This window comes from Dromaius novaehollandiae, chromosome 2 (genome assembly GCF_036370855.1).
Source record: "Dromaius novaehollandiae isolate bDroNov1 chromosome 2, bDroNov1.hap1, whole genome shotgun sequence".
Classification (NCBI taxonomy): domain Eukaryota; kingdom Metazoa; phylum Chordata; class Aves; order Casuariiformes; family Dromaiidae; genus Dromaius; species Dromaius novaehollandiae.
Window position 1 is genome coordinate 134,318,843 of NC_088099.1, and position 13,602 is coordinate 134,332,444.

The 13,602-nt window shown below is 39.6% G+C and overlaps 1 protein-coding gene across 9 annotated transcripts in view; it reads right to left on the reverse strand.

Annotated features, from left to right (window-relative positions):
- Positions 1 to 995: 995 nt before the first annotated feature.
- Positions 996 to 13,602, reverse strand: part of FAM110B (family with sequence similarity 110 member B) — a 116,811-nt gene continuing 104,204 nt past the window's right edge. For 8 of the 9 annotated variants that reach the window (XM_064507515.1, XM_064507513.1, XM_064507514.1 and 5 more), the window contains one exon: positions 996 to 4,705. In XM_064507515.1, coding sequence (XP_064363585.1) covers positions 3,291 to 4,403 — 1,113 coding nt within the window. In that variant the 5' untranslated portion in view covers positions 4,404 to 4,705 and the 3' untranslated portion in view covers positions 996 to 3,290. Of the gene's footprint in view, positions 4,706 to 7,488; positions 7,636 to 13,602 lie in introns of those variants that run through there. The other variant, XM_026102392.2, reaches the window with a different exon arrangement.

A 13,602-nucleotide genomic window follows, 5' to 3' on the forward strand; every position in this document is an offset into this window, starting at 1 on the left:
TTCCTTTTCCTCCTCACAAATCAAACTAACAGAACCACCATAAAGCTCTGTCCTTTCGTGTGTGTGCACGCTTGTATGAGAATTTTCACCAACTCCTGCAAACATATAGCATTCTTCTTCACTTCTGAGGGCAGGACCCAGCGTTGACCTTCACGAACACCACAGACTTGCATCTCCCCTAAGTTCCCACAACTTTGTTTAACTGTGGATGCTTGCTGTGCGTTTTGCACCCGAGCAACTGCCCACTGAAGTCAACAGGAACATGACTGAAATGGGTTTCAGCCAAGGCGTTCGAGTCTGTTACAGCTGCCTGCAAATTCAACACACTGAACTTGGGAATGTCCAAAGACACAGGCAAATTAATGGGTACACCAGAAATGCCTGGATTACTGCTGGCAAAGGCAAAATGGTTATTCCCATTTGAAAACAAAAATGGATCAGCCACCAATGATGCGTCTTCTATACAAACATATCGGTAACAGAAAGACATATTAAATCATATATGCATAAACGCTAATAAAGGGACAAATGAAGGCAACTGTTGCCTGCTTGTCCAAAGCTTTGTAGACTCTTTTTGGAACAGATCATCATCTTTTCTGTAATTTCTCAAGCTCACTAGAGTTGCAAGTACAGTTGGCTCTGAAAGTCTGGGTCCTGGAAAATCTTCTTTGCACACACATTGTAAGAAGCAGGGAGAGTGCCGTAAGACCCTTGTTGTGCTGTGTCAGAGGTGTTTCTTAAGGGCTTGGGTGAGGAAATGCTCTCCTACCGATAGCTCACATGACCCTTGTGGCATTAAAAGGAAATGGGTTTTATTTCTCAGAGCCTATGGCTTCAGAACAAGCCCTGGGAAGCACACTCAGATCACTAGTACATGCTCTATTCTATTTGCTGGTTATAAAGGCTTCTTTATTAATGCTTTTGGCTGACAACAGTTAAAGATAGCACATTTATCATCATTCTTAAAACACTTAAGAGAGAACAATGGGAGTGCATTTTTATTTTAAGTTCTTTATTTCATTGCTGTACAGCTGCATTACACTTGGCTTTAATCCCTTAAAGCATTACTTTCATTGGCAAAATAGTCACTGAGCTGAGTAGAATTCACTATTGGAAAAATACGCCTGAAAAATCAGCGTGATGTCAATGCCAACTGAAACCCATGCAGCTTAAAATATGTCACAAATGTGCCTATAGCTGAAATACCTATCTCCTCATCTTTTTGATCAAACTAAATGTTGTAGTCTTAGGTCATGAAGCCACCAGTAGAAGGCAGAGTATTCTCCTGAAACTGAAAATGTGTTTTTTTTCCATACAGGATAATTTGGAAAACAATTATATAAAAGCTGATATAGGATAATCCCATAGTCAACAATGAGTGCATGGCTCTATGTGACTGCTAGTCTTGCCTGCATCAATTGTGGCTATCAGTAAAAAGTTGGGCTACAAGCTCCTTAAAGAAAAGATAGAACCTGACTTTGTAAAACATCTTTAATATTCAAACATATAAATAAGCACTACTGAAGAATAATTCAGAAGACTGCAGTGATTCATTATGAACAGATGCTATAAATGGAAACAGTAACATTGCTAGGTAAGGAAGAAGCAAGCTATTTTAGGAGTCCTGAAAATCTCTTCTAGTTCTTCAGACAGATCATGCTGCTATAGTTACTTTTGAAAAATTATGTTCTGAAAAGCACTTTTAGGAAGAAACCTTTTACTGGAACTGTTATTTAACCAAGGCTTTCTACAGCACTAAAACACCCTGCAATTGAGTTCCCAATATAGTTTAAGAATGGGAAGAGTTAAAAATGAACAAAAAACCCACCATACCTGCACCAGGAGCTATTTATTAGCATAACACTCTTCCTTTTAAAGATTTTGTAACAACTGAAGTATATACAAAGTCTTACAGCATTTACACAATAAAAAAGTTTCCTATTAGCTGATGAAGTCTAAGGTAGTGCTGCAATTTACTTCAAAGCATGTATACAATAATAATGAAGCAGACCACTGTACTTTCAACTTCTCTGCTACCACACCACAACTGCCAGTTGAAATGACAGTTAATTAAACCACTGGGAAGACACAGATTGTCAAAAGATTTGTAACAGGTTGACCTGCAGCACTAACCATGGTAAGGAGAGGAGGAGAGAGGAAAAAAAAAAAGCTACATACAGTCATGTTTCTACACTTTCCTAGAGCTGTAACAAACTTTCACAGCCTTAGATATAACATATGCAAGACAACATAATCACAATTTCTCAGATATAGGTCAGCTACTGAGTGTATTTACTTCTGAATAGGAGGCATTATATTGATATGGCTGTGTGTTTCCATTTTTGTTCATGAACTGCTCAAATAGGTCTACAAAAAATTAAAAGACAGCATGGAGTTGGTAGTCATGATGTGTTTGACTAATAAAGGCATTCAATATCAGCTATAGGATCTAATCATTCCCGTCAAAAGTTTAAGACCAGGAATCTTTGAGTAAAAACCAAACCCACAAAATCCCACACCCAAGACATTTTCATCTGTTGACTCTGACCGTCTTTAAACCTTTCCAACGGGGTAATACAAAACCATTAAAATGTTTACCCCAAACAAAATACAAGACTCATTTAGTTTACAAGATGTCAAGCAGATTCACTAGACTACTTCTGCTGTAAAACTGAGGGAGCTTACCTAGAAAACGAAAAACCATACTGAACAGCCCCTTACTACAAGTAGGGATATATATTTTAACAAAAATGCAGCATTCTTTGCCTTTTAGAAACAGTTTTACATGTGCCAGTAATCCACTTTCTGCAAGAGATCAGGCTGCTCTGCTTATTGTTATACGTCCAAATCTCTTATTTTGGCCAATATTATTTTTTTTTGCCCAAAGGGATTCTGATTCAACTTAGAAACTAGTAACATCCGTTGACAATATCTGTATTAAGACAAAAAGTGACATATAAAATCCACAAGGAACTACATAAATATCAAAGAAGTCATATAACCTTTCCATGTAAACACTTTTGATTATGCCGAAGCTCTAATTAGATTCTTGTCTTAAACTTTTGGCAGATAATGTGTACGCTCAGCCAGGCTTTGTAGTTAGTTATTGTTCAAGTGGAAGCCAGGTCAGTTCACATGTTGACAGGCATGCAACTTGAAAACATTGCACAACAAGCAACACAAAGAGATTTGAGAAGTGTACAAGACTTCAAGTAGACTTCACAACCCTTCACAACTGAATATTCACAGACAAAGATACAGTCCTTGCTTTTCCTCCTGTGGATTTCCTCTCACACATGGGACACTTTCTGTGACTCTCTAGCTTGCTTGATGCTGTATAACCACTTGATGATTCTGGCATTCCTTTCAATGGCAGAAATGCCATATGGCACACGGTCATTGGCACTGTCATCATTTCTAAGGTCACTGTTGCTGTCCTGAGACTGTTCACAGTCTGAGCTAATCATGCTTGCGCTGCGAAAGTTGAGGGATATAATGTCAGAGTTAGCCCTTGCAAAATTTTCCATCCCAAGGTTTTCAAGCTCTTCAGGATCCAGTCCACAGTAGTTAAAGAATCGTTCAACATCTGCATCGACACGAAAGTATCTGTCGCTTAAGTCAGATTTAGATCGCTGCAGAGAGGGTCTTCTACTAACACCACATCCAGATTCGACTGTCTCAATCTCTGGGGATTTCAGAGTGGCAATGGCAGCGATTTTGGGTTTTGGAGGCAGAGGTGGGGCTGAACTACTGCAGGGTATTGCTTTTAAGGGCTTTGCACTAGTTACTTTCCTAATGTCTGAGGAGCTGTGAGAGACATGCAAGAAAGTCTCTGTTGACTGGTCTAGGAGCCTTCTGCTCACGTTGGAGCTGCTCTCCTGAGGGCTGCTGCGGCCCTGCGTGGGATAAACCTTTAAAGATTCGGCAAATGAGTGTCGGTTCAGTTCTGTCGAATCAGCTCTGTGGGGCGGCCAGTTTCGTGAACTGTGTTTATGACCTGAACCTGAGCTGGAGCCTTCGGAGCTGTTGATGATGTTTTTCAAAATCTCTAGTTTCAGATTTTCTCTCTGGACTCCGCTCTCAGTCTTTGCATTGTTGTTGAACACTTTCAAGGTGGGGCTCCCCAGAGCTCGCTTGGCTGCGGGACACACCGGTGGCTTCGCCAGCACCGCTGGTTTCACAGGCTCCTGTTTGGCGTTGATGACCTCTTGGCTCTTGACATATTTTGCCTTATCAGCTTCTAGTCTCTCCACTGCACTCAGTCTTTTCGGATTAGGCTCTGCCTGCCTGCGAAAATAGTCGGGTCCTTTGTTCAGGATGCGAAGAGGAACGGCAGATGTGAAAGTGACGGCAGGACTGACGGGCTTCACCATGCTACCTGTCGGTAGTGTTTCTGTAGGCATGTTTGGTGGTCTTTCCCCCGCAGCCGTTTTGGATTCTTCTCTGGGATCTTCTAAATGCACGGTGTAGAAACATGTACATTAAGCACAATGAATAGCAGATGAATCCTGGAATCTGAGTGTTAGCAGCAGCGCCTCATCTCACAGCTCATTAAATAACACTGCGTTTCTCTTTTAAAGGCAGCCTTTGTGCAAAAAGGCCACCAGACACAAGTCCGTATTAGTCTGCTCTGCTGATTCCTTTCTTCTCGCTGAAAGATGTGGGAGTCTTGTCGCTTTCTTTGTGCTCCGCTACAGGCAGCGATCTGAAACGCAAAATAACCAACCACATGTTAGCGTGAGCGTCTGACATCAGAGCTATAGCAACAGCCAAGTCCCGACCCTCTCCCAGCGCCGGCCGGGTTACAGCTGCGGGCAGCGCAGCGGAGACGTGCCCAGAGACCTCCACCTGCTGCACCAGGGCTTCTCTCTCCCTCTGAGCTCTTACGCATTTTAAAAGAAATATGTTGCTTGTTATTTACAATCCAATTTTGGATTTAACAAAATTACACTCAAAAAGAAAAAAAAAGAGATATGCAGCTGTACATTTCTGGAGGCGGACAGGGAAAGGGAAGCGAAACATATCAGTTCAGAGGACTGGAGTCATCTATTTCTCGGAGATCAGTGAAAGAGCATTCTCAAACTGGTATCTACGGCTTTGATTAGTCAATTTTTGTACATGTTTTATCTCTAAACCCCTAACATTTTACTCCTTATGGGCAATATGCCCTGTAAATCTAAGAACGTAAGTGCATTTTCCTTTTTTATTAAATGTTCCAGAAGATGAGCTGGTCTAAAAGGCAAAGAGCAATCAGAGACATGAAGCACTTCAAGTGCAATACAAACACTTTATGATTAGTCTAATATAAATCCACAGGCGAAATGTCTCGCTAAAGCCACACACAGGCCAGTTTAAAGTCTGTTTGAAACATTAGTCACTAAAGCGCTGGTGCTCCAGCAGTAAAGTAGGAATCAAATTGATCACTAGAATTTGGAAAATGCTTAACAGGAAGAAAAAAAGTTCTGTTTTTTGATGAAAGACTTTGGGAGCACATAAAACATGCTGATTATGCTTGAAATAAAAAAGCTTGTGTTTACATTTGCATATAATTGTTCAAGTGTTCCACCAAGCACTAAGTCTGAATGAAGTTTACCTTTATCTAAGCTATCTTAAGATTTTCTCACTTAAGATTGTCACAACAGTCCAAAATCTAATGCTACGAATGATGTTACGAATGCTTTAACATTTTTTTCCACATGAGGCACTGAAGGACACTTATCAAGGAATCTGCTTTTCAAGCTGTGATTTAGCTAATGCACCTCATTTGCTTTATTACTGCCCCATTAATCTACATTGCCCTTTTTAATATCCCATTTCTGCTGTCACTGTATTCTTCAGGGAGAGACAGAAAAGAAGCTGCTACTTCTTCACTCATCCTAAGGAATGCAGAGCAGCATCCCTCCCAGCGAAGACCTGCTTTAGTGTATCTTTTAGTGCTGTGTGTGGTCATCCATCAATATCCACCTTGCTAATACAGGGTGTGCCAATCTGTGTATTGCTTGCACCAATTACCTAAAAAGAAAAAAAAATCCAAATAAAGGTACACTTAACCCATAAAAGAAAACAGCCTCAAGTACTTATTCCCAGAAACACATGATATATACATCGATTATTCCCTCCAATTCATTCAAGGTCAAAGCAAGCAAATAAAGTATATAAATGCTATAATGAGATTATAGGAAAAAGCTGAGCTTTCTCCTGAAGGCTTACTGTGACAAGTATTCTTCAAATACAAACTAACATATTTAGGTGGGTGATAAACCAGACACGCATTGAGTGCAACTGAAAGGGTAGTGAAATGTTAATTAAGCTTCCTTTTCAATGTTGCTTTATAAATCCTAGTGCTAACTCCTCAGCAGTTTGACTTGCTGAATTTTAACTAAGTCTTTCTGAAAAAGAAAAAGCTCTCCTTCCTCATTAGAATCAACATATTTATTGGTACTATTATTTCAAAGTTAGGGTATCAAATTTCCAAATGTACTGAAGACGGTTCCAATATGCATCTGCACATACACATTTCTATTCTGCACACACAAATCAAATCTTTCCACATCGCCAGGTCAGAACTTAACTGCTACAGTGCTTATACCTGCCTGGTGTGTATGTTTGGTATTTATGTGCATAAATCAAATATACAAGTACAATGGCTGTGTCAGCACTGGGGAAAAAAAAAAAAAAAAAAGGCAAGCAACCACAAAGGTAATTTTCTGTACCAAAACACCACTTTCACCCAAACATGTTAATGCCACTTGAATAAGGCACAACTCTCAATTTCCTTCTTAGCCATTGTCATTAAAGGTCACCATGGTCCTGCCTCAGAAGACTGTCTGCCAACTCCATTCTCCTCTCGGAGGAGCTCAGCACAGGACTACGGATAGGAACTGTGGGAACTGAAGCGTCGGCCTCAGTGCTGCTTTTGGAAGCCTTTGCCCACCACTTAACAACTTCCTTGCTCAGGACAGCCCTTGTCGATGCCAGGCAGCACTGCTTGAAAGGCTAACCAGTCATGTTGGCTTCAACATCATACTTAAAAAGAAAATAAAGAAAAAAGAAAAAAAAAGAGAATCCCACAGCACATACACGTTCATCTGAGAGAAGAATGCTTGTTTGCAAGCACGTATGGGCTAAGCTAAGAGCACCGACTCTGAAGTCAGTGGAAATATGCTCTGATTGTCAATGACTTTCCATGAGACTCTAAGGCAGAAAGAAAACCCAAGGTCTGATGAGAAGCCAGGGCAGGAACGCCCAGCCAGGCTAGCACAGAGAGCTTGCACAGCGACTGCCAGGTGCCTCCACAGTGAGATGTGGAGGCTTGGTCCTGAGGGGTTGCTGATTAAAGTTAAGGTCCATGCAGCTACAGAAAAGGATGAATGATAGCTCTGTCTGCTGTTTAAATTGTCCTGTTTCACTGAGGTCTTGCATTCAAATATCAGAAGAAAGTTTATTCAATACTCTCTCCCAGAGAGCTAAAAATTATTAAGCACATACCATTAGGTAAGAAAGTGGGATGAAAAAGAGGAGGATGCATGTAATGCATTAATGAAACAACTTCTGCTGCCGTTGCCGATGATGACTGTAGCCTAATTCTGCTGTTGCTAGCGTGGAAAGTTAACACAACTCCTGCCAGCTCCTCTGCTGCCCACGGGCACCTGAAACGCAGCACGGAAACTATGAGAGCCTTGTTTCTCATTAATTTCATTGCTAATGCAAAAGGCTAAGCAGCAGCAGTGCAGCGTAGTCTCAGGAAGACAAACTGTGCCATTTAGCACCCAGTTGTGAAAATCTTCATTGCAGCACCAGGGGTAGAAATGGCTTTCCTTTGGCTTAAATTCCAAAAGAAACTCAAGGCTTACATACCTGCAGTTTCCATCGTGAACAGCTCTAGCACCAGTTCTGCACAACAGAAACTCAGTGGCAAAGAGAATACAGAACATAGAAGTTCACTGGTTTTCTCCACCCGCTCCAGGAAATGTATAAAATATACTTAGGGACCTAAAAATGTTCCTTATGCTCTGATAATTTCCTTTACATCCAAATGCCTATTCCATAGGTGTAATTCTACCATGGACTGGGCTGCATTTTACAGGATTCATTGGGGATTTCCGTTATTGCTCTTCCTTACAATAATCACTAGACTTAAGAGATCTATTATTTAAAATAAAACAAAACTAAAAACACACACATTCAAACATAGTTCATTTTAATACTACGCATCTATTAATAAAAACTTTCTTAAAGTTCATACTAACTGAGCTCTTTAACATCCAGTGATTGTTACAGAGCTGCTGAGTAAAGTACAAAAATATAAAAGGGGGTAGAAAGTTTTTGTTTTTTTAAAGCTGAATTTTCAGCCAGACATGTTGACTCAGGATTCCTTTGCGATAGAGGCAGAGATCCAAAGCACTTACTCACCGTAGGCATCATACTCTAATGACTGTTAGGCTGGCAATATGTTTTCAGATATTCACATTAAATAACAGACTCACTACCTGCATGACTTAGGGGAACACAATACAGCCTCCAGCAGCAGTAGTTATATAACTAACATAAACTACAGATAAATTCTGTATAAAATATTCTTTTCTTGATTTAAAGGCAACAGAGTAGAGAGAGATAAACTATGCCAAAACTTTGGAATTACAGCTTTGTATATTCTAAATATGCAAGTTTTTGAAATTTAAGAAAATTTTATGAACTGGCCACACTAGCAAGTATTTATTTCTAGGGCTATTATTAATACAGTATTATTGTACAATACTCAAGTTTATTTTTTCTCTCATACCTAAAACCGCATTCTAAACATAAACTGCCGACAGTACCGAATGCATTTCCCTCCCTGTTTGCCTTGCAGGTCCTGCACCTTGGCAAAGTTTCAACCAGTGTTTCCTAAAAGTATACTCACAAGAGTACTATGTATTTCAATAATATTAAAGTCACAGCATAGCAACAAAAAACAACAGTGAAAATCTCGCTCAAATGAAGTAAGTGGAATTTTTGCTCTCAACTTCAGTGGGGACAGGTTCACCCAGCAAATCTAAGCTGAAGGTGATGCTCTTAATTCATTCCTCTGAGACAGTGGATGAAAGATTTGTGCAGGAGGTAGGATGAAGCACAGTGGATGAATATAAAGAAGGCTGACAGCCTCTACTCTGCTCTCCTTGCTATTTAAAGGCCCGTGTCAATTTTATTTTCCAGATGATAACTACCACAACCTCAAGATGCACCAAAAACATCACATAAATTCAAGCACAAATGATCAACAGGTGATCTCAACAGGACTCAAAACAAACAAACAAACAAACAAACAAACAAAAAACCCCACAAAGTGAAATTGGCTTAAGAACATAGTACACAGATGAAAAATATCTGGATCTAGGAATGACTGGGTACACTTAGAGTTGAAGGCACCATTATGAAGACACTTTGTTAATTGTCTCAATAAAGCCTCTAAATGAAGACTTCATGGAGAATGACTTCTACAGGTCTATGGACTAAAATACATTAATGTGTATGATTAAAACCCATATCCATCCCTTTGGGGATAATTATATGTTTAAATCTGACACACTTATTTTACTAAGTCTAAAAATACAGGCTAAGCCTAAATAAACCAGACTTAAATTGACACAAGATAATCCACATCCAGAATGGTAACAGTATTACATTTTTGAAACCAATTTGAGATAAACATGTGCATGGCTGTAGACAAGGCCTCACATAATATTAGCTGTCAAGATAAGGCAGGAGGAGATGGAATGATCTTTGGGATCTACCATGACTCAAAATACTAATCAAAGTGCTGATTTTCTACTGTGCTGACCTTATAGAATAAACCAGTGAACAATAGATGAAGAGTAATATTTATCCATGTGGAAGTTTAGGTCTTCAAAAGGTCAAATATGTGACACACAGTGACCTAAAATGAGGAGTGGCAGAACTGGGTGTAGCTGGGAAGTTCCCATCAAGCGGGAAGGTAGCAACTCTGGCAAAGGCTGCCACTGATGTATCATAATGAAAAACTTAAACGCAACTAGCTTAACCTTTGTAAAGGTTTGTGAAGATGAGTTGTACCACGGCCTGATATCCGATATATGCTAACTTGGCTTTGCTCTTACATTGCCCTCGAGGATGCCTATTAATCCTGCATGCTAAGCATCACTGCAAAGTGTATTAAACTGGTAAGTCTGCACAAGAAAAACTTCTTGCAGGATGAAACTTTCCATTACAGAAACACTGGGCACCATTTAACACTTTTTATTTCATTGTGCAGTTAAATCTGAGATTTAAAACAGGATCATGACCTACGTATAAATGCTAAATACATGGAAATAGCTTCTGAAAAAAACACATACATAGAAATGCCTGGAAAGCAGCAAAGCAACTCAGCATTACATCTTGCCTCTGTAATGTATGCATGCTTACTGTTCCTCGGAAGCTGCACAGAAACATCTCTTCAAAAGAAAAATCTTCAGAAAGTATTCTGTTTCTTTTTAGTTATGAAATCCTCTACTGTTAACATTTTCTACCCAACAGCCATAATCTACTCTCAGTAATATTTGCTTCTGGGAAAACACCATCGTATAGATGGCTCTCCAACATGAAAATTGTGATTTCTTTAAAAAGGGTTAGAGATCTGCACAAATACTCATGAAATCTAAGAAATTAAATTTCCTTTTCTTTCAACTAGACAGTACAAAAAAAATTACAAGCCTTCATATTATTTAGAGAGATATTACATGCTATGCCTGTAAAGGCAGTAATGTAAATCAATTCTGTTTTCTCTGGACCCCTATGTTTCTTACAACATACTGTACTCTGTGGAATAGTTCCACTCCGTCATTTAAAAAAATGTCAGGAAAGGGCCTAAACTAAGGCCGACAATGAAACTTTTTGTTACATTTATAACTCTAGCTTTTTGTGACTACTTCTATCTCTGTGTATATTTTATCAGAATGAGTATTTGAACACTCTGCAAAGCTGTGGTAAACATCCTTACCACTTGCACATCTGCCAGTGCTCATGTTTCCATGTCTATGTTACTTCTACTCTTTTAATACTGTTTTTCTCCATACCCATCACACTTCAGTTGATATCCTACTATATCGTAGTCCTTAGTTTATCCTGTGGCCTTCTGGGCCAATAAAATTTCCCCAGGATCCTCTCTGCACTTGCAGAAATCAACACAACCCCCCTCTTCATTAACGAGTGCTCAGCCCCAGCGCTCCATAACATGTCAGAGTTCCTCAGACGTTCAGCTACCTTCTGCCAGGTTTTTCTCTCTCTTTTCCTAGAAAAGCAGACCAAGTTCTTAGTTCTCTGCTCCTTCATCACTTTCTCTTTAAAGAATTTCCCTAATCCACCACCCTGTTTTTGCAGGAAGCAGTAACTCTTGCTCTGCTCTGGTTAAAGGAGTGGTGGGCTCTGGACTACTAGTCTTCTTTCTTCTCTTCCTTCAATAGAAGGAGCCAGCAACTTGGGTCTCCTTGCCTCTGGCAGCTGTCCTTTAAAGTCACACTTGGATTCTGCATCCCCCAAAACCATTCATTTCTCTAGCGATAGCATTTTCAATGTGTAACAAAAATAATTAATTGGCCAGCTTTGTGACATCCTTACATGCTGGGAGAAAACAGAGGGAGGCAGAACAACAAAACATTTTCAGTTATGAAACTGAACAAAAATGTTTTGTAGGGAACATTATTCATTTAAGTTCACATCTAAAATCTGTGATAATTCCTAACAAATCCATTTTAAGGGTCAGCCATATTTTAAGGTTTTCCCAAATCTTTGAGGATTCCATATGTAATAGGTTCAGTAGAAACTGTAAGTTAGCGAAGAAGGAAATCAGAATCTTTCATTTGCAAAAATGCAGAGATACACCTACAAAGCCCCCTTGCTTACCTATTTCTACATGGATGAGCCATCTCGATAGTTGGATTTACATACTCCATACATCAGTCACCAGTGTGACCACCAGCTGAAGTCTGATATTCTGCCCAGCAGAGAACAACAGAAGCACAAGTACCATCAGTACTTAGGCAGTTGGGAAATAGCTCTGTAACTGCTGAAATGTCCCTTGCCAAAGAACTGATCATTAACTCAGCCACATTTTCATTGTAGCACTTTTTAAATTGACAACTCTGAACTGTTTAACAGTCTGAGGTAAACTAAACATAGTCCTAAATCCTTTAAATGTTTGAAAACTTGTATGAATGCTAAAGACCACAGCATCCTTCTCATCACCAGCTCAACTACAAGATCCAATTTGTTCTTAATTTTTATAATAGTTAGCCCTAAAATAGAGATCATTAAGTTTAATAGTCAATATAGTAAATAGAAGAATGTCTTCTTCCACATGTAGACATGGAATTACTCAAAAATCAAGAAAACAGATTTAAACTGATAAAGTGAAAGATACTTAATAGGGTATGTTAAATGCACAGTTTGTCTACCAACACGGTCCTTGAAATCGATGACTTCAGGACCCCTGATCAGGGAAAATGAGTATGTAGGAGAGAAGTGATGCCCAGCGGAACAGGACCCTTGGACATATTGCACACACCTGCCACTCAGTACAGGTGCAGCCCTATTATTCCTATTAATGGGCATGCACTCAACTCTCCGAGCCTGATGGCTAATTCCCAAGAGAGCTCTAGAGGAACCAGAGATTTCCTTGCCCATCCAACTCATTCACAGTGCCTTATCCTGCAGGTATCTTCTCAGCATGCCGCAGGCTCCCAAAATGTAGCTAGGGATGATGAGGGCATCACAAGAAACAGCTTTTTCTCTGCTTGCCTTGGAGCACAGACAAGAAGCTGTCCTCCACAGCAAATGATCCAAGTACTAGTCTAAGCGGTATCTGGAGATACTAGCAGTGCTGTTCAAATGATTCCACTTTTTAAAAATATTTGCAAGCTTCCTTTAAATTAAGGGAAGAATGAAAAAGCCCACATCGGGTACTTGGTTAGGAAACAGATGCTGCTCCAATGTGTTTTAAAGTAATTTCTAGGAAGTAGAACAGTTTCAACTGAGAAGATTTAGGAAGACCCACCTAAGAACACCCAGTATCCTGCTGACTTGGGTTCTCCCTTAGAAGGTGGGAAATATGCCTCAATTCAGCAGACCAGGGATTTGATCCGGTCTCTTGTCTCTCAGAAGAGTGCAGTAATTTCTGACCTCATGGTCAGAAATGGATTGCTGCTGCCATTGCTAGCAGTTCCATTTTTGTGGAATAAAAAAAATTGCCAGACTCTGTCAAAAAGGCCAACCCCCTGAAATCAAGTTGCCACATTTTGAGTATATTTATTGAGAAAGTTTTTAGAAAACTGTTTACAATGAGGGATATATTAAAGGAACACAATCTCATAGCTATAAACAGATTTTATTTAAGAAATAACAATAAACCCGCAATGAAAATATCTGCAGCTAGCCATTCCCTTGTAGTTACTAATCCTGCAGAACTCCAGAAATGTTCAAGTGCATGAAGACCCAAAGTAAATAAATATAGCCCAGAAAAGAAAAACAAACCCAATTTATGCTATGAAAAGCACAAAACATAAAGAGCTATTATAGATGGAAAAAATACATCAGACAATGTTTCCTTTT